This window comes from Otolemur garnettii, unplaced genomic scaffold (assembly GCF_000181295.1).
Source record: "Otolemur garnettii isolate 467f Iridium unplaced genomic scaffold, OtoGar3 scaffold00217, whole genome shotgun sequence".
Lineage (NCBI taxonomy): Eukaryota > Metazoa > Chordata > Mammalia > Primates > Galagidae > Otolemur > Otolemur garnettii.
Genome location: NW_003852612.1, coordinates 1,165,960 through 1,190,664, shown reverse-complemented (window position 1 = coordinate 1,190,664; position 24,705 = coordinate 1,165,960). Strand labels below are relative to the sequence as shown.

Below are 24,705 nucleotides of genomic sequence, written 5' to 3'. Positions count from 1 at the left end.
AGGAATCAGCAGAATCCCTGTCTGAGGGCCTGACTCCCCCGATGCACTTGGACAGATTTGTAACTAAGACCAAGATTCATGTGGGTGGGTAGGTGCCTGCTCCAAATCTCTTTCTTCTTTTCTAAATTGTATGCACAGGGTGGCCAATGTTTCCTGGTAGCAGGAACCTATCTCACATTTATAAAGTGTTTCTCTCTTCCCAACTTTTCTTCCCATCCTCTCCTTTGTCCACCTGTACCCCAAACATAGTGAAACTCTCACCCTTTGCTAAATATACCAGTCCTTTGACTGGTGCCCAGAGTCGGGAAGATTCTTTTCCATCTCACCCCTTTACTGAGCTTCTACTTATTACTCACAAGACAATTCGCATGTCCTCTCATCCAAGAAACTTCTGCTGACTTTTGCAGTCAGCACAGTGTTCTTCTGTCAGTCCTGGTAAATGCACACGATGGCTGGTTCACTTCCCCCTGCAGTCTGTCTCTCCTTTCTCCTCCCCAACCCACAACACTGTGAGCTGCTGCCTGAGACCGAGACTCCTCACCCCTGTTCTCAGCCTCAGATATGATAGCTGCCCCCTCAGGGCAAGCACAGGCCAGTCTGGAACACAGGGGTGTGCCTAATCCAGAGCACGGACAGGATGGTCAGAAACCACGATGTGCCCATTAAGTGTTAAAGGATAATGAACAGAGAACTGCACAGGCAAGGGAAATGGCCTTCCTGGGAGAAGAGACAGCAAGTGTGAAGGCCAGGGCAGGCATGTGTCAGTTCGGGCTTCCAGGGAAAGGTTGGGGTCAGGGGACAGAGTCAGAGTACTAGGGCCCTTGGGTGTCATGCAGAGGGGCTCCCTCTCTTCCTGACAGATCCTGCCCCACCCCAGCTCATGGGGCAATCCACAGCTGTGTACACAGCCCTGAGCTCTTCAGGTTGCCTGTCCCAGAGGGCCAAGAGCCTGGTGACCCAGAATTGACTTTGCTCTTCAAAGATGCCTGGGGAGTCACCCTCTTTGTCATCTGTGCAGTTGATCTAAGAAGCACCCCCACATCTCTGAATTAGCCTCTACCAGATGCCCCAGACCATGGAGCTACCCATTCCAAGAACTAGTCCCAGGCTGACCCAAATCAGTACTCAACACTCACATCAGGCCCTGACACTAGATCAGGGGACAGCATGCTGCCTGCCAGGGTGTCTTACCACCTGGGGAGTCCTGTGTGTAGGCATGGCCATGCCCCAGCACAGAGCTGGACCACCCCGCTGGACTGCAAGCTGCTGTCAGACTCTCCCACTCTCAAAGAGTGGCAGTCACTATATGGCATTCTCTGTCCACTGTGATGATTACTGACCTTGCCCTAAACCCCCAAGACTCACACAGCCTCTTCTTCCCTTCACCACCCTGCGTGAATGTGCATTTAGAGAGGGGCACAGGTGGATTATCTGTGAGGACCTTTGACCCCATGGATTCTGATCCAATTCCTCAAGCTGATAAATTTCTTCAGAGATGCCCAGATGCCCAAAAACACTCTGAAAGAACTAGGAATTTACTGAGCTATTCAAATTCGGATTAGTCACCTGTTCCAATTTGGTTGAATTGTCCTTTATTTGCTGATTTTGGAAGTGACACGGTCCCTATTCTGCCATCCAATGGTTAATTCCTACCCCTGCTTTGTGCTGGCTACCCTCTGAGCTTCTCCCCGGTGACTGCACAGTGAAGAAGTGGCAGGAGAAAGCACCCCGTCTTCTGACTCATAAGCAGATAATGACATACAGTTCAATATCAACTTCCTGTTATTAATTTATCAATAGTGTAATGTCAATCAGAAATGTACCTTAAATGTATTACTTTCCCTTTAATATTTTCAGACTTCTATATACCCAGACTCCTAAGAACACAGTCAAAGCTAAAAGAAAAAGAAGGGAGGTGTGGTGGAGCAACCCCTGACGGCCATATACTGAGAGGACGAAACTCTCCAGCTCTGCTCTTCACAACTCTTCTCAACAGGAAAATATTATGCCCATTTTGCAGACGAGAACACCAAGACTTGTAAAGGTTACGTCAGTCTTCTAAGGTCGTATAGCTACAGGGTGGCAGGACTGGCATCCCGACCCAGGCCTTACTACAAAACCCATGACTTTAGCACTGTATCATACACTCATTCTGAAGAGGAGAGTTTAGTATCTCATAGGGATCATAAACTGATGGCCTATAGTATTTCTTTTGGTGGACATGGTTTGGTTTTACTTCTGTTTTATTTCTTCTTAATTAAATGTGGACATAGTTAGGCAGGACGAGTACTTCCCTTTGGCCACAGGCCTCACCCCTCTCTATCACTGACACCTGGCTCGATTTAGGCACATCTATTACCTTCTGGCCCTGAGACATTGACTCCATAGCACCGGACAACCTAAGCCAACTCTGACAAGTAGTAACCAAGATATAGAGAAAGAAAGTGGCCTATGTGTCATGTAAGTAATGATGCCAAAAGGAACAAGCAGGTTCACCTGATAATTGGGCCGCACCCCTCCTGTCTGACTTCAGCTCCCACCCGTCGTAGCTGCTTTTGATCCTCTTCATCTCCTTGAAGATTCTATTTTCCCTATTTGAGAGGCTGCCCTCAGAAGTCGCTTGGATTTTGACTAGCGTCTAAGATGTTCCACTCATGGATAATAGAAGTATTTGGGTGATGGGGTTCAGTGGAACAGAGCACAGAAACCATGAAAATTCAACATATTTGGAATATCTAATGTGTTATAATTTAACAAAGCAAGAATCCCACTTTACCAATTTCCGTGTTGGAGGAAATGGCTCTCTTTTCCAATAGCCTGCCCTTCTGCAATGCTATCCAGGGCTATTAACACGGTCAATATTTTAGTTATTTGAAACCCATACGATTAGTTCATTGTGTTTGAAATACAGGCTAATTCCAGAAAATGACATCCTTTCTAAATTTGGGCACAAATGAGTTGATAGATAACATGCAGCCCCAAACCCGATCTTCTGTGTGTCCCATCAGGCTGTCCCTTACTGTCTTTCATGCTCCCCTCACTCCCACCCACAAGCCCAGATTATGAGTTCCTGTGACATTTGTCTCTGGATCCCCAGAGGCACATAGTAGGTGTTTCACAGTGACTCACAGAAGAAAGCATATCACATGGGTGGCCTCAATGTGTAACTCAGCCTCAGCTAACCTAGACGTGGCCTTCTGCCCTCTGCATTACGGCTGTCATGTGCACAGCAAATAGCCCTCAGATAAGACCTGATTAAAAACCACAGCCCTGGAGGAAGGAGGGTGGCACGTGGGCACTTCTAACACTGGTCAGAGTTCTAGCCCATGGCCCGGTCCCTACCACAAGACCCCTGTGGCTGCTGAGTATACTAGATAGGAAAAATATCTTTCTTCTCAAATAGTAATTATTTTCTGGGGCCAACTCAACTCCAAGAGAGTTGAGCTTTATTCCATTTTTCCCTTGTGCACAGTGATGATGACACAGGCAGAAAAACAGCTGGATTATCTCTTTCCAAGAGCAGCTCATGGTGCTAGCATTTTGGAGGGAGAAAAACACCTCCAAGTCATACACAGATCTAATGTAATGTGGCCACAATTGGAAATAAACCAGAAGAGAACAGCCGTAAGATTATTTGAGTAGTGGCCTCTAAGATGACATCTGTGCCTTGGAAAGCCATTAGTTTCTCATCCCTGAGGGAGGAAGACCAAGTGAGTAATGTAAAGTGGGTGAGAGTGCAGGGTTGTTAGGAACCAGGCTACAGACCTAAACGGTGCCAGGAACTCATTTCCATCTTTTTAGAAACACTGCCATCTACTGAAACTCCCGCTCCTGTCCCTGCACTTGAATCTGCAGAGGCCTGCTGTCGTTTTTCCTTCAGCATTTTCTTGTGTGGTCTCATTTCTCGTTTGATTTACTGTTCTACCTGCTGTTATGAGGTTTCCCCCACCTCCTTTCGGAAATTAATTACTGTAATTATCCAACTTTTAATAGCTGCTGATTTGGCATCTGCAGAAAATATTTGAGAAAATGCACTACTACTCTTCATTTGCATATTTGAGAGCCAGTGCAGGACAATTAGACTTTTTCCTAAACCACTCATTGTGACCTGAAAAGAGAAAAGGCAAACCAAATGGAATTCTCATCTGCATGCTTAATTTGTCCAATTACCATAGAAGGACGAGAAAAGAGTAGAAGTTCTTCCCTACACAGTGGTGTAACAGCTCCAGGAATCGATCCCAAACTCACGCTCGCCCATGGAGTTTCTGCACCTGTAAGAGGCAGTAGGACAGGCTACTGTCCTCTCCGTGTCACTTCATCAGTCATTGTTGCAGAGGATTTTTGCAGAATGCATCCATCAGCAACTGTGTGGCTATGAAGACCACCCAAACCACTGGCTTGGTTGCTCCAATTGCAAAGACATTACATAGTATAAAATATAGCCAAGGAAGCTGGGCATCCTCGGGATGAGGCCATTGAACCTGGGAAGGTACACAATGCCTAGAATGCATGACTTTCATCCTGTGAGAGCTGCAAAGGTCAAGGGCCCATTCATCAGACATGTCTTAAGCTTGAGCCAACGTGAGTTTCAGATCTTCCTTCAGCAGTGCCATGACCCTGGGAGCTACACAGTTTTCCTAAGCCTCTAGCACCTGCAGAATGGAAGCACCTCATGGACTTCAAAGAGTGACTGTGAAGATTGGAGAAATAACATTCCAGACCCAGGGCAACCTCCAATGTGTATTAGTTTTTTTTTAATTTTCTCCAGGTAGGCCCTATCTTGATTACTAAGTAAAGCAGGTAAGGTCCCAGACTTTAGGGAACTCATTGGCTGGGAGACATTTGATTTAGGGGTCAACTTTTTTTATCTATCAGTCAATTGGTTACGACAATTATATTAGCTTGTCTTTAAATATAGCTCCCAACAAGTCTCTATCTCTCTCCTATACACACATGCCACCTCTCACATCAGTAGGGGAGGGGTATGTCCCCTCTTCTTGAATCTAAGCTGAGACCATGGCTCACTCTGACCAGAGTTCTGGGGAGGTAATCCTGGTTTGTCCCATTCTAAGCCTTCAAAGGCATGGGATTCTGAGGCTGCTGTGTGTCTTGATGGACAGTCCACTCAGAGAGACACAAATGGAGAGGACAAGGTGATGGAGAGCCCAGAACCCTACCTACAGCTTGAACCAAGGCTTAGTTAGACAACCCAAATGAGCCCTCCAGGAGCCTTTGGCCAGGTGAGCCAGCCTTGCAGAGGTACCATTCCTATGAAGAAGAGGCTGGCTCAGGTGGTCCAACATAGCCAGCAGCCCGTGGAGCAGAGGCCAGCCATCCCTGCCAGGCCCTGCCCACATATCTGACCCACAGAAGTATGAGGATTAATGGCACAGTTTTTGTTGATGTTCTGCCCCATGTTATCCTGGCCTGCTCCTTTTCTCCAAATGTTTCACACTGTGTAGTACATTGCACCTGCCCACTCTGTGCATCCCTGCCCACTGGTTTCACAGCCACTTGATCATCACTGTCCAGTAGGGGGACAGGAACAGAACAAGAAGTCCAGTCACCAGAGGATGTGGAGATGTGGAACCAAGTTAGGCTTTTTTCACTTCTGTGCTGAACACTATAGGTTTTTCTTCATGGAAACGATTCCCGTCTCTACACATCGAGGCTTCTGCTCCTCCACTCCACTTCCCTCACTGATTTTGGACTTCTTAATGTCACTGTCATTCCCAGGCTGTGATAAATAATGCCAACCAGTTGTCCTTTTTTTTCTCCAAACATGCTATCTCCTTTTTATCCCTACGACCAAGCAAAGTTGGACCTTCATTGCCTCTGGGGTGAGAGTGAGGGAGGCCTCCAGTGTTCATCTGACAGAAGCCACTACTGCAAGTGCAAGAAACAGAGAGACCTGCCACCAGGTGAGACTAGGGTTAGTACCAGGCCCACCTGCTGGGAATCTCTGAAAGTCATTTAAGTTATTTGAATCTACATTTCCCCGTTGGTTGGCCTATGACCCCAGACAAAATTATTTGAATCTACATTTCCCTGTTGGTTGGTCTACGACCTCAGACAAAACTGCAGTGAGGATTACAGAAGCATGATGCCTGGTACACAGCCGCAGCTCAAGTCAATCAATTCCCCTGCAGCTGCTGCTAATAAAACTCAAGTGATACATGTTCCAGTTCTCCTCAACTCTCCCCATCTCCTCCTTGAACTTCTAAGATCTTTATCCTTCCACTGTCCCTACTCAGACTTTGTCTTGTTCCCTAGCAGCTTGCCTCCTGCCAGGATAGAAACTTGAGGGTCCCCTTCAACTCCTCGTCTTCCCTGTGCCTGCACCCCAGTCATCTCAGTGGCTCAAAATCCACCTCTGAGTGGGTCTCTTGACTCCTTTCTTCTCACCTTCACACAGACACCACCCTAACCCAGTAGCTACTGGACATCACGTGCACTGCAGACACTGCTGCCCCTCTCCTCCCCACAACCCGCCTTACCCAGTCCATTCTCCACCAAAAAAAAAACAGTGGGACATTTTTACTACAAAACCAGAGAGCAACTTCTTCCATTCACCTGAGAGAGGCTTCCAATTACCCATGAGATGCGTGTTGGCGAGGCCCTATCCACCCCTGCCTGCCCCATCTCCCTGTTTCTAGCTCCCACTTTGCTGCTGCCCTGGCCACCTGCAGCAAGGCCCTGCCTGCCAAGTTCAAGGCCACTCATCTCCCAGGGCCCTACTTAAATATTCATCTCCGAGGGCCCTGCTTAAATGTCATCTCAGAAATGGCCTCCCTGACCCCCACCCTTGGATCTAAGTTAGATTCATTAGCTCTGTCCCTACCTCCATTCCCATTATTCTCAAGATAACTTTTACCCTTAATATTGTTTGTCACAATTTGTAATCACACATTCTTTGTGACTGTGTGAGTGAGTTTGTGAACTCACTTATTTACTCTGTCAGCACTGTCACCACCCCCTGTCCTGCACCTCCACCATAGGCACAGGCTCTGTGGACAGGCTCTCTGCTCTTCTTGCCAGCCTTGAGTGGAGCATAGGGCCAGGGTCTCTGCAGCACCCATGGGAAGAATGAATGTGTTGGGGAATGGAGGACTTTGGGGCCCACTTGTGGGTGCCCAGTTCTGTGCTTGGCACCTGGGACTTGCCTCATGAAGGTGCCATTGTTTTCAGGTGTTCTTTATTTTGCTGCTGTTTTTAGAAAGGTCAGTTTGCCAACAGAAGTGGTCTGCTTGAAATGGCCTTGGAAAGGTGGCCACAACTCGATCAAGGGCCCAAGACACATGGGGGCTTCCCTGCAAGAGGTATTTCCCAAGGATGGCTCTGCTAATGCAGGGCACTGGGGACAAAGGAAAAGGGAGTCCCAGGATGGAAGGAGTTTGAAAGGTCAGTCACAGGAAAAAGACAAAACATGTGAGTTCATCAGCAGATACCTGTGGGTGATCTTCCTGGTGCAACCGAGGCAGCAGCCTCACCATGACGCACACTATGCCGGGATGTGCCATCACAGCATCACCTTCCTCCGTCCTGCAGAGAAAGGGAAAGAAGGACATCAGATGTGGGTCCTCTGGTCTTGTCTTCTTTTCATGGTACTTGCTAGGTCTTTCTTTCTAAGACCAACCATGGTGCACACACTCAGTCTCTAGATGACCTTAAGCTGCTCCTCTGAGCCTAACTTTCCCCATCTGTACAGTGATGTTGACAATCCCACAGTTTCCTCCAATGGGTGAATAAGAAGGCTTCTGCTCTTTCAGGCACAGTGCCTAGCAAACAGGCAGTGTTCAAGGGAAGTTAGTTCCTGGTCTCCTTCCCTTCTCTCCAGGTATGTGGGAGATTGAGAAGTTCTCATTTATGTTAAATATGTACACATACACTCATGCACTTCAAGATGGTATACGCTGTGTCTCACTTTCTGAATGCAACTAAAACCTGAAAGAACTCTTGGGGCAGCTCTCCAAGGGCCCTGCAAAATAAATGGAGTAGAGGAAAAAAAACAAATTCAAAGCACCATAGAATGGGCAGTGGGCTTCCTGGGCCTCCTCCATCACTCCCTGGTGCAGATGCACAGGTAGACTAAAATCTGGAACTGTGCCCCAGGCATAGCAAGATGGAAAGAGCTCCAAGAAAAGTCCTCTATTTCTGAGAGGTGAGAAAGGAGGCTCCTGCAGGTAACAGAGCCTGGAGGAAATCCTCTGGGATTTTCTTTGGTTTCTCCATTCTTTCCCACCCAATCTTCTGGGAAATTCCCTCACCAGCAGCAGTAGCAGCAGCAGCCAGACAGGGTCTAACACTCTCATGGGGGAGAAACCTCTCCGATCAGAGGAACTGTGGTCCTAAGAGTGTAGGAGAAACCCTCATTATATTTTCCCCTTTTCTTTTTCTTTCTTGGCCTCAGGGACAAACACTATTATGGGGCAGAGTAACAAAAGTCCCTAATTTTTTGACAGAGAAGGAAGGGGACCCATGGGAGCCAGAAAGCGTTGAGATGAGGATGAAAAGGAGGAGGCTGAAGGAAGTGTGACCATTAAATTGTGTATTAATATCTGGGCTTAGCTCTGACTGTATACTTGTGGATCTGACCCCAACTAGAAGGTAACTCATGGCAAAAACCACCTTCTGTGTGAAGCAGGTAGAATGTACATGAGATCAATCTGCAATGTCTTTGCAAACTGAACTATCTTAGAACCACAGTCCACAGAAGGTGGGTGGGAGCCTGTGACCTGAACCTACCTGGGCCAGTTGTCTGCTAAAACAAAATCATCAACATTTTCTGTATGATGCCAGTAAGAGCCAGCGTTCATAAGATAATATCCAAAATGTCCGGGTACAATTGGAAATTGCTCAACACAGACCAAACCAGGGAAATCTCAATCTCTCACAGGGATACCAATGCTGAGATGACACAAAGACGTAAGCTTTCTATAATCCATTTGAAACAGTAAAATATTAACTCTAAGGAGGCTGTTCAAAGTTAAGTACGGTCAGCAGTCGTGGCTCACATCTATAATCCCAACACTTTGGGAGGCTGAGACAGGAGGATTGCTTGAGCCCAGGAGTTTGAAACTGGCCTGGGCAACATAGCAAGATCCAATCTCTTAAAAAGGATTTTTTTTAATTAACCAGGCCTCGTGGCATGATGCCTATAGTCTCAGCTACTTGACAGGCTTAGACAGGAAGGCCACCCTGGTCAACAGAGTGAGATACCGTGTCTTAAAGTAAAGTATGTATGTTGTATTTTTTAAATTTTATTATTTATTTATTTATTTTTGAGTCAGAGTCTTACTCTGTCACCCTGGGTAGAGTTCCATGGCTCACAGCAACCTCAAACTCCTGGGCTCAAGTGATCCTCTTACCTCAGCCTCCCAAGTAACTGAGACAACAGGTACCCACCATGACTCCTGGCTAGTTTTTCTATTTTTAGTAGAGATGGGGTTTTGCTCTTGGCTGACTGTACTCAAATTCTTGAGCTCAAGCAATCCATCCACCCTGGCCTCCCAGAGTGCTAGGATTATAGGCATGAGCTACCACGCATGGCCAAGTGAGGATATTATAATTTCTATAACACATACTAAAAAATCTAGACAGAGAAATATAACCAAAATAATCAACAAATAAATCCAAATAGGAAACTAATATATATTCAAACTATCCACAAAAAGGCAGGAAATGAAAAGCAGAGAAACAAAAAAGAAGGGGAAGAAAAACAAATAGTAAAATGGTAGAACTAAGTTCAAATACATCAATAATTACATTAAATTATTAATGAACACATGTTGTTAGAATGGGAAAAAACTAAAAACAAAGCTATATGCCAATATTCAATATAATGACATAGGTCGGTTAACAACAAAAAGGTACAAAAATGTTTGCCATGCTGATGCTAATCAACAGAAAGCTGATGTGGCTCTATCAAGAGTAGAGAAAGTGGACTTCAGAGCAGCCAAAATTAATACAATCAGGTTATATTAAAGAGATGTAACAATCCAAAATGTGTATTCACTTCACAATGAGCATCAAAGTTCATAAAGAAAAACTGATAGAACTGGAAGGACAAATGGCCAAACCCACAGCTAAGTTGGAGACTTCAACATCCTTTCTCAGTAATTTGGTAAAGTAGACAGAAAACCATCAAAGACAGAGCTGAACAGCACCAAAAACTGATTAAGTGACATTTGTAGAACACTCCTCACAACAATTGCAGATATACATTTTTCTCAAGTAGTTTCCATGGAGCATTTTTCAAACCAATAAAATTGTACATTTCTCTGACCATACAGAATTAAATTAAGTATGAATAATAGAAATATAACTTAAAAATCCCCAAGTTCTTGGAAATAAAAATAACCCAGTGGTCAAAGAGAAAGTTTCCCAAAAAAAGTTTTAACTATTTTGAGCTTAAGTAAAAAGAACATACATAGAAATATTTGAGAAATGTTGGTAACGCAGTGCTTAGAAGAAAATGTAAAGGATTAAATGTATATGTTACAAAAGAAAAAAGATCTTGAATCATCAATCAAACTTCCCCTTAAGATACTATTTTTTAAAAAGCAAGCAGAAGAAATGCAATAATAAAGGTGGCAAAGAAACAAGAAATTAAAAATGTATTATTAACATTTACACAGTATTAAGAAAGGAAATAAAATCACCAAAGCAAATTTGTCAAGGGAGAATAAATATAAAGGACTCACATTAGCTGATTTGATGACTTACTACAAAGTTACAATAATCAGGACAGTGCTGGTAAAGGGGTAGCCACATAAATAAATGGAATAAAATAAGGTCTACCTACTTCACGGTAGGCCAAATGACTTTTTAAGAAGTTACAAAGATAGCTTTCTTCTTTTGTATGTCATTGGAAGAATTGAACATATGCAAATAAAAGTATCTGAACCTTACACCTTCTACAAAAAGTAACTGAAAATGGATCATAAATCTATAAGACTTTTAGAAGAAATCATAAAAGAAAAGCTTTGTGACCTTGGGTTAAGCAAAGAGATCTTAAATCTGATATAAAAACTGTACCCATAAAACTTTTATCAGAAAACACAGAGGCCGTGGCTTTTTACATATAATGTCAGAAGCACAAGCGATAGAAGAAAAAAAAATGGATAAGCTGGACTTCACCAAAATTAAAAATGTGTGTGCACCAAAGGACATTATTAAGATTATGAAAATACAACATACAGAATGGGACAAAACATTGGCAAATCATATTCTGATAAGGGTCCAGTATCCACAACATAAAAAGAACTTACACACTTCAACAAAAAGGGAAATAACCCAACTTAAAAATGGGCCACATCCTTGAATATACATTTCTCAAAAAAAGATGTACAAATGGCCAAAAGCCACATGAAAAGATATTCATCATCATTAATTATTAAAGAAATGAAAGTCAAAATCACTATCCTTGATACACCACTTCACACCCACTAGAATGGCTATAATCTCTTCACAAAAGGAAAATAACAAGTGTTGGCAATAGAATGGGGAAATTAGAACCCTCACAGATTGCTCACGAGAATGTAAAATTGTTTCAGCTGCTGTGAGAATAGACAGTGTGGCAATTCCTCAGAAAGCTAAACATAGAATTGTCATTTGGCCCAGTGATTCTACCCCCAGGTATATAACTAAAAGAATTGAAAGCGGGTACTCAAGCAAACACATGAACCTGGATATTCACAGCAGCACTATTCGCTACAGCCAAAAGATGGAAATAACCAAATGTCTATCAACAGGGGAATGGATAAACAGACTGTGGTATATCCATGAGCAGTGGAATATCATTAACTCATAAAACGGAATGAAGAGTGATACATGTTGAATTAATGTGAATTAAATGTGAATGAACCTCACACATGTTGTGCTGTATGAAAAAAGAAAAAAAGACATGAAGAGCCATATGTTGTGTGATTTCCTATATATACTCTTACCCAGAATAGGTAAATCCATAAATAGAAAGCAGATTGGTGGTTGCCTAGGAATTGGCAAAAAAATGAAAATGAATCTGGGTTTTTCCTTTTTGGATTAATAAAAATGTTTTTGGAACTAGATAGAGGTGGTCGCTTTAAAGCATTCACTAAATTCTTCTAAATTGTTCATTTTATGTTAGGTGAATTTCAACTCAATTAAAAAAACAGAATGTTTTAAAAATAATGTTTTTAAAGGAAAAGATGCCTAGCACCTGGGACAGAAGTTCTCAAACTTCAATATACTTGCGAATAACAACAGGAGGATTTAAAAAACAGATCCCTAAACTTCCAGGGATTGTGATGCAGGAGATTTGGTTTACACACTATTTCTGTGCAACTCTGCAACTGACTCTGATGCAGGGGGTCTATAGGACACACTATGAGAACTGCTGTAAGGTATAGATGACATGAGCAGAAATGGGGACAGGGTTCTGGATCTCAAGCAGGGCAGGCTCTGGTACCCACCCACCTGACCTGATATGCCCAGATGGCTTGTGTATCATGAGACACCTGTGGCTGTATCACAAAGTAATAATCCCCAAATACACAATTACCCATACCTTTGGGAGCCAGTTGTGATATTGAGATATTTCACCAAATTTTGCATCTCATTTGAAGCACCATTCACATCTCTGCAAAGGTGTGAACCAAGGAAGCCTCATCGTGTCACATAGTCTCTGAGCTCGGGAACTGCCACCTGTCATCCCCCACCGCCTGCCCCCGAGCAGCCACACATCAGAAAGGATGCTTCTTCAATCCTGGTGTATGTTCTGCTTAAACACAGGAGTCAGGCTGTTCCTTGTCTGGGCTGTATATAAATTCAAAGGGCAGAATTGATACCCTATCTCCTGTAACTAAAGCCTGTGGATTCTGAGCAGTCTATCAGGAAATTAAAAGAAATACAGTCTCATTTGGGCAGTCCACACTGGTTATACTAGAGAAATATTGAAGAGATTCTCTCTCCAGGCCAGCCACTCCCCTTCACACTTTGATCTAATTGGTTAGTGAGGTCTAGTAAAGTAATGTCCCAAGTAGTTCTCAAAACACTCCCCTGCTAGTGGAGTCCCTGTCTTAGCTCAAGCCAGTGCCATGGACTAACAGCTCCTCTCCCTCTCTCTCCCTGCTGTGGTCTCTGTGCATCCCCTCCTAGAGCTGAGCATTCCACTATTCCTCCTCCAAGTCTCAGAAGTCCTGATAAAAGGCCCAGCTGGCCTCCTCAACACAGCTGGTTTTTGAGTCTCTCCTCCATGCCTTGGAGCATCCCCCCAACCCATCAAGCCCAGGCATCTCTTCCTCATCTTTCACAGCTTAGCTCAGGGTGTCCTCGTTCAAGAAGATTTCTCTAACCCCCTCTCTGGACACATGAGGTGCACAGGATTCTCTGTTCCCTCAATCTCTGCGGTTACCCCAATCCACTACACAAGCATAACATCCTGTCCATGGCTCTAGTAGGATGGAGCCAAGGAGCAGAGCAGGCAGGAGCAGCCATGTCCACAGAAGTGAAAGGACGACTGCACAGTGTGTGTCTAAGAGACGCCAGGCATGAGATCCCCAGACTGTCTGCCTTGCCACCCTCCCAGCCTTCCCTCCTGTCCTCCATTCTTTCATGCATATATTCCATTCCACAGTCCCTCTTGCAGTCCCTGATGTAGACCAGGGGCTGCAGCGCCAGTTCTTGCTTGCACAGGTCTCATCCCTCCAGCACAAAAGAAAGAAGTTCAGTTCAAAGATCACCTTGTTTCCACAGTGGTAAGGGCCAAGAACTAAGAGATGCATTGTGGAAGATGAGGAAAAAATGACTAAAGGAGCTGATGTCCCTCTTATGGCATCACTTTTAACATGCATGCTGGTTTCAGATATGTTAGAATGTGAAAAAGTGCACCAAAGTGCTGTGACTATTACAGAATTAGTCGTCAACTTTCATCATGATGAGTGCTGAGAGAATGGGAGACAGGGAACCTGATTTGGTGCACAGGATGGAGTCAGGGAAGCCAGGGGAAGCTTCTGGGAGGAAGGGACATCTAAGCAGAGATCTGCAACTTAAGAAGGAAATTTCCAGGCAAAGTGAACACAGGAAGGGCATCCCAGGCAGAGGAAAAAGTGTGTGGCTGGAGGGTTCTAGGTAGGCCTGGGACCAAAGACACCATAGGCATGCGGGACCCTCAGGTCTGTGTGAGCTGCACTGCCTAGCTCAGCTCTATCCTGCGAGCCACAGAGAGGCCTCCAAGTGAGGATAACAGAGTCACATCCGCACCTTCCAAAAACTGGTGTGGACTTCATGAGGCTCTGCACTGTGCCCCTGGTAGTCTGGCTCAGCCACCCAACTCACAATTACCTGTGACACACTTAAGTTACGGATGTAACTCACATTCACCAGAAGACATTGTTTCAAGAGGAATGATTGAGATGATGCTGCAGAGGAAAATGAGGGACTGTTTAGGGCTCTGGCCTACAGAACACCCACCAAAACCTCACCACCGCCTGGTGCACGTCACATTCCTGCTGGAACAATGTCCTCTTACGACTGTGAGCCATAGCCACAGCACAAGGCAGAGAGAACTGGGGTTGTTCCCTCTGCCGATGTCAGGAATGCATCATCCCAGAAGGCCCACCAGGAGTGCAGAAAAGTTATATGCTAAGACAGGAACCAAATGGGACAGACACACCAGTTGGGAAGGGGGCCTTCTCTGGAGAATAGAAAGACCCAGCTATAGAGAGGGTCCTCACAATCTACAACCACATCTCTCCACAGAGAGATGTCACAGCACCACGTGGCCTGTAGGAGGAGACAGAAATGGCCTCATGCATGGAGGATGCAAGGCCCTCCATGGGCAGACCTTGGTCCTACTCCACCTTCACCTCCAGACCTGCACTGTGGATGGGCTGCTGAGAGGTCCATCATCCATCTCAGATAACAGCATCTAAAAATACCAGGAAGGTCAGCATAGGACTGGAAGACACTGACAACCACAAATGCCACTTATTGAAGTCCTTTACACAACAATTATGTGTGCATGTAATGTGTATTTGTGGTACGTGTGTGTGAGTAGTGTGTATGTGTGGTGTGCATGCATATGTATGTCGTGTGTGTTCAGTGTGTTGGGGAGGTGATTAGTATGTATACGCAGTGTGAGGTCTGTATGCAGGGTGTGGTATGTGGGGGGTGTGTTTGTTGTGTAGGGCATGTATATGGTGAATGTGAGTGTGTGAATGTTTCATAGAGATGATGTATTATTTATTTTGAAAATCACAGATATATTTGGGGAATTACATAGTATCTAACTTCTATTTTGTGGTGATGTTAGTTAAAGCTTAGTAGTTACATAGATAAGTGAGTTGAAGAAAAGTTCACTGTGTCTGGCACATTTGTGCCCAGTAAATGGCGGTTATGATCATTCTAACTTTTTCAATTATCATCTTCAATTCTCCTTTTGCAACAGCTTCACTGTAGTTATTTATTTTTTTTTTAGAGACAGCGTCTCACTTTGTCACCCTCAGTAGAGTCCTGTGGCATCACAGCTCACAGCAACCTCCAGCTCTTGGGCTTAGGCGATTCTCTTGCCTCAGCCTCCCAGGCAGCTGGGACTACAGGTGCCCACCACAATGCCCAGCTTTTCTTTTTTGTTGTTGCAGTTTGGCCGGGGCCGGGTTAGAACTCAACACCCTCGGTATATGGGGCTGGTGCCCCTATTCACTGAGCCACAGATGCCGCCCTGTAGTTATTATTATTATCTCTGCCTTCAAATTAGGAAACTGAAGTTAGAGAAATTTAAGGCAGCAAGCCCAAAGAACACAGCCAAGAAAGCATAGCATGACCAGCCTGCCTCCATGGCTCACAGCCTCCTCCTCTCCTCTCTGGAGTCTGGGCTCACATAGTAGGAAGTGGAACTGAGCAAAGCCCCTGCCCAGGGGGATGCAGGTGTCAGTGGTGAGGCAAGGGTAGGCTCCCTGCCTCCAACTCCCTGCCCTTTACTCCACAGGCTCTCTGGAGAGGCTGAGGTTTCATTTCCTATTCTCTAACCATCAGTGAAGGTCAAGGACGGTGTCTCTATTTCAGTGAGAAAAAAATGCTCTATTTATGAAATATGACTCTTATAAATTAAAAAATTACTCATTATGAAACCAGAATGATATTTGGCACAGGAGTTATCATTAAACTGCAATCTGTAGGTTAGAGCGTGAACTTCAAACTGCAGGTTATCACGTCAAACATGTGGCAAACCATCACTACTGTTGTGGGAATATTAGGAAAAAGCAGGAGGAACACACATGCGTGCAGATGCACAGACACATGCGCACACAGGCTTTAGAGGTAGACTTGGGTTCAGATTCTGGCTCTATCACTTACTAAATGTGTGATCTTTGGCCATGTTACTTACCCTTTCTTAGGCCTGATTTCTTGTTGATAAAATTTCATAATTTTGGAGGGAAAAAATTTAAAATGCACATTGAGTGCTCATCCAGAAACATTTAACAAATGATTATAGTTTCACCACCCAATACCACTTACTAAGTGTCTTCTGATATTAATAAATATTCCTCTGCCCTCTGAGAGCTGGTGGAGTAAATAGAACAATTTTCTATACTGAGATTTCAAATTAACCTACATGTTGTTAAGGTGCTAAGGATAAAGATCTCCTTAGAGGATTCCCCTGGAATTTAGAAATCAGGAACTTAGAGAAGGAACTCTTCCCAAGACAAAGCAAAAAGAGAAGAGTCTGGGAACCTGGTCAAAACCTGCTGCAGCTTCATGGAGGCATTTTCATGTCTACAGAAAGGCAGGATGGCCCCATTGAGGATGGTTTGCTTGGAGCCCAGGAAAAGGAAAATCTTAGAGAAAAACTCACAAGCAAAAATCATGCAACACAAAAAGAGTCTTCAGTGACAGCCACAGAAACAACAGACTGTAAAATTTATCTCTCAAAAGATACAAGAAAAAATAATCATGATTCATATATTTGAAGACATTAAAAAGGAAAATATAAACAACAAAAAGGGCTATTAGATCATGGATTTGGTACATAAAAGAGCAAAACAGCATATCTAGAAATCCCTAGACTAATTATTAGATTAGATACACCCCATAGAAGGTTCAATTCCCTTAGAACCTCTGTAAGTTGAGCACCCAAGGGACTGTAACAAACTGGTCAGCATATGTGGTCAGCATAAGGAACTAGGCCCACTGTACTGATACATACATGTGGTATATGTCTGTTTTATGAAAGTTTGGTCAACTTAAGAAGGTGATCAATGTAGGGAGGTAGTTCTACTGTAGGGGAGGTTCTACTATAGTTGGAACAGAAAGCAAAGAAATTATTTAGAGCAGCAACACAGACAAAGAAATGTAAAATGTAGAAGAGAGATGAAGAGACATAAAGGACAGGATGAAACTGAAGCACCCATTTAATTGTCTTACTTCCAAAAGGGCATAATGGAAAAAAATATGGATAAGAGGTAGTAATTATAGAGAATAGCCAAAACTGATGAAAGACACCAATTATTATATCCAGGAATCCCAATGGATATGGAGCAAAATAAATTTTAAAAATAATACACATCATAAGGGCATTTGTACTAGACTATTTACCACAGCTCCATTTACAATTGTCAAACTGTGGTAACAACCTAAATGCCCACCAATCCAGGAATGGATTAAGAAGCTGTGGCATATGTACACCATGGAATACTATTCAGCCACTAAAAAGGATGTAGACTTTACATATTTTATATTAATCTGGATGGAGTTGAAACACATTGAAACACATTCTTCTTAGTAAAGCATCACAAGAATGGAGAAGCAAGAATCCAATGTACTCAATTCTGATGTCAGGACAGTTGATGACCTAGTACATGGTGGGGTGTAGGGGATGGGTAGAGCAGAGAAAGGGAAGGATGGAGGGGGGTGGGAGGTCATGATGTGTGACACACCTTTTGAAGGTGGGAAACAATTATTAGAGGGACTTTTCCTAACAATTGCAATCAGTGTAACTTGGTTCTCTGTACCCTCAATGAATCCCCCCCAAAAAACCTCCAAAATAAAGATGTAAAAAATTTCATTGAAATAATAATAATAACACACATCAAGGTACATGATAGTAAAACTACAGAACAAGGATGGCGAAGATCTTAAGAGTAGCTAGAGAAAACTGACAAATGCTTCTTTAAAAAGAGTAATAATTAATTTCTTTTTTTTTTCTTGTGCCCACCATCATGCAACCAATTGCTATAGAAACAAGCCTCAAGCAAACTGCATACCTGGAGTTTCATGGCAGCACAGCCCACCTGAGAAGGCCTTGCCCTTTCTGGCCAAAGGCTGAGGACACTGTTTTGGGAGTTAGAAGCTGGGTAGCACCTCATTCTTTGGCTGAATTCAGGCTACCACCCAGCTGCAGAGGGACTGTGGAGCCTAAAATCTACACACACCTTGGACAATGCCCACTGTCCTGCTATAAACTGCTTTTGAAACAACTTATGAACAGACTGCACATCCCTCTTGCATCTTGCATATTCTGTTTTCCTGGAAGGAGCCCCACACTCTCTGGTTATAGCCCCAAGGTGTCAGTTTGGGAGTCTAAACCTAGGCATTGCCCTGCCCTCAGGTTGACCTCAGCCCTACCCTCCTGGTAAGCTCTCCTACCTACTCCTAGGACAATTCCTACTGCCCTGCTACAAGCTGCATTGAGACTGAGATGGAAAAGATGGCACTCCACCATGCATCTTACCCATGCCATTTTCCTGGAGGAGGCTCACCCTCTGAGTTAGAGGCCCAAGACATAATTTGGAGAGTTTAAAGCTGGGTAGCCCAGGAGGAGACCTAGAGATTAGGACCGCCCTTCCTCCAGCTACCCATTGCTGTGAACATACCTGCCTGTAATCCCAAGCTTGACCTTTGGGAGCAAGTGAAATAAATGCAGGACAGCCACTTCTGATGGGTACACGCCCAGTGATACTGGGTTCTTCCATTCAGGGATGGACAGGGATGCCCATTTTCTAGGCCTGGGTAAGCCCAGAAATCAACTTCACCACAGAACTCCATCAATAGATACAAAGAGGCCCTTTCCAGACTGCATTCTCTGGTCTCAAGCAAGATCAAGAAAAAGGCAGCCTGGGCAGTGCCTGTGGCTCAAGGGAGTAGGGTGCTGGCCCCTTATGCTGGAGGTGGCAGGTTCAAACCCAGCCCTGGCCAGAAACTGCAAAAAAAAGAAAATAAAAGAAAAGAGCAGCCTTATCAGCATCTCATCTAGGAGGTTCCTCCTGGAGTATGAAGCACATACCCTATTACCTTGCCTAGGCAAGGACCACATTCTTTGGCTAATGTTAGGATTCCTTTCTGCATGCAGGCTCCTGGTCAACTGTAATATGTTCCAGACATGCATTCCCCAAACCTCTGCCACAGGATAGAAAAGCAGTACGTAAACCCCTGTACAGAAGGCCCACATGGGCTGCCCACTTGGGTTCCCCACTTTGTTGCTGGAGGTTCTGTTCCCCCTTTCTCTCTATCTATTTCTTCATCAATAAACTCTGTCCTTTTTCTTGCTTGAATGGTCCATGGTTTCATTATTAGAACCCCATAATCAAGGACTGGGCACAGAAATTCCAGCTGTGAAAATAGTACTCTGCTCTCTGCATTCTGCTTCTGCACAGAAGGTGCAGCTCATTTCCAATAATTAATTTCTTGATGGCACCAATGGAAACCAACAGGCAGGGGAGAACTTTTATTTGCTGTAAGAAAATAACTGTCAACCAATAAATGTATACCTAGCAAAACTTTTGGCAATTATGGATAAGTAAAGACATTTACAGACCAAAAAAAATCAAGAGGATTTACCACAAAAATACCTTCACTAAATAAAAATCTAATGATATACCACAGATAGACAAAAAGCAATCCCAGATAGAAAGGTACAGATGCAGCTTGGCGCCTGTGGCTCAAGCGGCTAGGGCGCCAGCCACATACACCTAAGGTGGCGGGTTCGAATCCCCAGCCCAGGCCCACCAAACAACAATGATGGCTGCAACCAAAAAATAGCTGGGCGTTGTGGCGGGCACCTGTGATCCCAGCTACTTGGGAGGCAGAGGCAGGAGATTCCCTTGAGCCCAGGAGTTGGAGGTTGCTGTGAGCGTGATGCCATGGCACTCTACCCAGGGGGATAGCTTGAGGTTCCGTCTCAAAAAAAAAAAGGTACAGATGCAAGGAAGAATGATGAGTGCAGATATTCAAAGATGTAAGTAAAGCTAAATAAACGTTTCATAAAATAATAATAATAAATACCTTGTTTGGTGGATTGGCTACAATGAGATAAAATTAAAATATTGGACAACAATAATGTATAAGTCAGAAAAGGACAATAACATTTAAGAATTATAAATTCTTGATGTATTGGAAGGAGGATAAAGCTACACTTTAAATATTATAAGGATGCTTGTTAAATTATTCTAGGCTAACTATAGAACTAATCAAAGAAAGTAGAAGTTTCAAACTAGCAGGTAGAAAAAAATAAGGTTTAAAAAAATCAAATAGTTTTTTCAAAGACAAGATAAAAAGTTTAAAAAGAAAAATAGGACAAATATAAAAGGCAAAGTAGAAATTATTCTAAATATATTGAGAACTATAGAAATGTAAATAAAAACCCCACATTCTCCAGTTTAAAAAAAAATACTTTAGATTTCTAAAAAAGTGAACCAAAATAAAAATAGTTCTTTATTGTTTGTAAGAGAAATACCTAAGACATAAAGACAGGACATAGAAAGGTTAAAACAAAGGATGAAGAAAATTCCCTCACACATACTCACCAAAAGAAACCTGATGTAGTCCTATTACTATCAGCACAATTGGCATTAAGACAAGTTGTACTACTAGAGATAAAAGGGTCACCATATAATGATAAAAATGTAGACTCCACATGAGTGTAAAAATTCTAAATATGAATGATCCTTAGAGCCTCTATTAAATTTATGTTAAAAAGAACATAAACTGAAATATGTTCTATGATAGTGAAAAATTTTTAATGTTATCTGTCTTAATAGCCAATAAGTCAAGCAGTCTAAAAACTTTAATCATAGAGGAAATTTGAATGAAATAATTGACAAATTTGATCCAATAGATATAAATAGAACATTGGATCTAACAACTTGAGAATATACATTCTTTCCATACACTCATGAAATATTTATGGAAATATACCTCATTGGAGGCCATGATGTCAACCTCAACTAATGGCGAAGGATGAGAACCACACAGTTCACCTTCTCTCACCACAGTAAGACAGAAAAGTCAACAGCAAAGAAATAACCAGAAATATTATATAGCACTGGAAATTCAAAAGCCAACACTCAAGAGTCTACTATAAATTATAAAGGAAACATGAAAAATATTTAGCACTAAATAATATTGCAAATAAAACTTGGGGATTATAGGGAATTTTATATTCAAAAAGAAAATCGAAGAAAACATCCCAATCATGAAAAAGAATAGAATTAAGGCCAAAGATGGGAAGAAATTAAAAGAATTTTTAAAAAATAACAAAACAGAAATAATTTCAGTAGAAGAAACAAGAAAAGTCAACAATTGGTTCCTAAGACATCCTAGAAAATGATCCTGGGGGGCAAAGCCAAGATGGGGGACTGCAGCCAGCTTTTTACAGATGCTCCCATCCAGAAGGAGGCTTAAAGGACAGAAGTTTAGCAAGGGAGCAGATGGTTTGGAGCAGAGCCAAGAGAGAAGATTGAAGAGCACAGTTCAACCTTCCTGAGGCGAGCTATGACCCCAAAAATACAATCAAAAGGTACAAAATCCACCACAAAGAGGACAGGAGTCCCCTCCTCCACAAGCAGGGCTCGTAGTTTACTCCATGCAAACAAATGAGCAGAGTTCAAACATTCTCCCGCTCTCTCCCACGGGAGAGACCCCCTAAAAACTGGACCTCCTACCCCTGCTGGCGTGCCACGGCACCCTCCTGCCAGGCATAAAAATGTTGTAAAACTGTATATGTTCCCCACCTGCAACATTGAACTCTGAGGATTCCGCCCCACCACCCTGAGGTCTGGAGGTTTGTTACCTACGGAGTCCAGATTCTTGGGCATCTCCTTGAGAGAAGTGGAGGGGGAAAGGGCTGGTGCTGCTCTGTGCTGACTGTGGCACAGGAGTGAGGAGAAGAAAGTTGGCTCAGAGGAAGCCATATGGCAAACAGTGGCATCCTGAGCTGTGAACTGGCACCATTCCAGATAGGCGAGCCCCATCTCTCTCGGCAACCAGAGGTTCCAGACAGCAGCCACAGGCTGAACAGACTTGGTAACATTCATAAGTAAAGAGACCATTAGCACCAGCCCTCAGGGGAATACAGCTGAGACAAAGGCAGTGAGCGGGCAGAGGCTGGAATTGACACCTGAGTGTAAACTCTTAATTTGCTTGTTGCCCAGAACTGAGTTCTTCACCAGCTCTAGCAGCCTCTGACTTGCAGAAGAACTTATATAGGACAGAAGGTGTGAGGCTGGAACGGCAAGAACTTTCAAAGCCTAAATTCTTCCCCTGCTGGACTGGACTCAGATTTCCCACCAAGCACCTCGCCATCAGGGGAATGCTGAGAAAAAGGCAGTGGGCAGGCAGAGGCAGGGATTGACACCCAAGTGTAAATTCTAATTGTTTGCTGCCCAAGGTTGTGTTCCTCATCAGCTCTAGCAGCCTCTGACTTGCAGAGGAATCCAGCCTGGACAGAAGGCAAGGGGCTGGAATTAAGAGAATGTTCAGAGCGTAATTTAAACAAGCAAGGCCCCCCTGCCAGACACAGATTTCCAGGTGATTTTGGCAGTCATAAACCCTGGAAGCAGTTACCTACTGGAGTGAATAGGGTCACAGACCTGAGGGATTATGAGTGACTGGGTGCAAGGTGGGGAAGAAGGCATTAACCTTCTCAGACTAACCCATTTGCCGGGCAGTTCCCTTTGCCCTCACAGAGCACTGGAGCAAGTTATATCTGAGCTACGAGCAGACCCCTCTTATCTAGCTGCCAGAAACATTTGAACTTTTCCACCTGAAACAGGTGCTGACTGGGACAACTGATCTGGACCCATTAAACCAGGCAGACCACCCAGGGACTATTCAAAGGGGCACCCTGGGTGTATGGTTGAGGGAAGGTTTGATTTTCCTTGCCCAATTGTTGTTTGTGGGGGGGCGGAGTGACTTAATTGCTGGTATTTCTTCACAGTAGAGGCTTCAACCAAAAGAAACTGAATCATTAGGGTAGGACAGAGACCAGCTGAAAATAAAACAGAGCCATTTAGCCCCACCACACCAAGCAGGTCCCCCATCTCTCAGGCTGTAACACTGTACGGGTTCTTGACAAATCTCAAGGGGAAAAGCCAAACGGGGTAAAATAATCATGGAGCAGAATCAGCAGAAAAGCTCTGGTAATATGAATAACCAGAGTAGATCAACTCCCACCAAGAAAGGATGTGGCTGGTAATATGAATAACCAGAGTAGGTCAACCCCCCCACAAGAAAGGATGTGGCAGACAAAACTGAAGATGCCCTATATAAACAGATGGCTGAGATGTCAGAAATTGAATTCAGAATTTGGATTGCAAATAAGATTAATAGAACAGAGGCAAAGACAGAAATAGAAATTCAAGGAGCATTCCAAAAGTTCACTCAAGAATTCAACGAATTCAAAAACAAAACCACCAAAGATTTTGAAATATTAAGGCAAGAAATTGCAGCCCTTAAAGATCTGAAAAATACAGTAGAATCACTTGGTAACAGAATGCAAGAAGCAGAAGGAAGGATCACAAATGCAGAAGACAAAGCTTCTGAATATGTCCAAAAGTCCAAAGAGAATCAGAAATGGAAAGCAAAAATGGATCATTCTCTTAGAGAGCTCTGGGATAATTCGAAGAAAACTAATATTCGCCTCATAGGAATCCCTGAAGGCAATGAAGTTGCTTTACAAAACACAGATGCTCTTCTGTATGAAATTATGAAAGAGGACTTTCCAGATATGTCAAGAGATCCTAAAATTCAGATTGCAAACAGCTTCAGAACCCCAACACAACTCAACCCAAATAAGACATCCCCCAGACACATCATAATTAACTTCAGTAAAGTTAATATGAAAGAGAAAATATGGAAAGAAACGAGACGTAAGAAAACCATAACCTACAAGGGGGAGAATATTAGAAGAACTGCAGATCTCTCTGCTGAAACCTTTCAGGCAAGAAGAGGGTGGTCATCGACATTTAATCTCTTAAAACAAAATAACTTTCAGCCCAGGATCTTGTATCCAGCTAATCTGAGTTTCATTTATGATGGAGAAATTAAAGACTTTAATGACATCCATGCGTTGAAGAAATTTGCCATAACTAAACCAGATCTCCAGGATATTCTCAGACCTATGTGCAATCCTCCACCACAAAAGTAAACTAACTCAGAAACTATTGGTCAAACTCCAACTTCTACAGTGGTGAAAGGATTCAAAACATCCACAGGACTTTTGAACGACTCAATACCTAAAATTTTATCAGACTTATCAATAATTTCAATCAATGTGAATGGCTTAAATTGTCCTCTAAAGAGGCACAGATTGGCTGATTGAATACAGAAACTCAGACCAGACATCTCTTGTATACAAGAATCTCATCTTACCTTAAAAGACAAATATAGACTCAGGGTGAAGGGATGGTCATCTATATTCCAGGCTAATGGAAAGCAGAAAAAACCAGGTGT

General features: G+C 43.4%; 1 protein-coding gene across 1 annotated transcript in view; it reads right to left on the bottom strand.

The window, feature by feature from the left end:
* Positions 1-24,705, bottom strand: part of WDFY4 (WDFY family member 4) — a 279,600-nt gene that overhangs the window by 189,318 nt on the left and 65,577 nt on the right. The window contains exon 13 of the mRNA XM_003801656.3: positions 7,449-7,542. Within this exon, the coding sequence (XP_003801704.1) occupies positions 7,449-7,542 (94 nt within the window). The remainder of the gene's footprint in view (positions 1-7,448; positions 7,543-24,705) is intronic.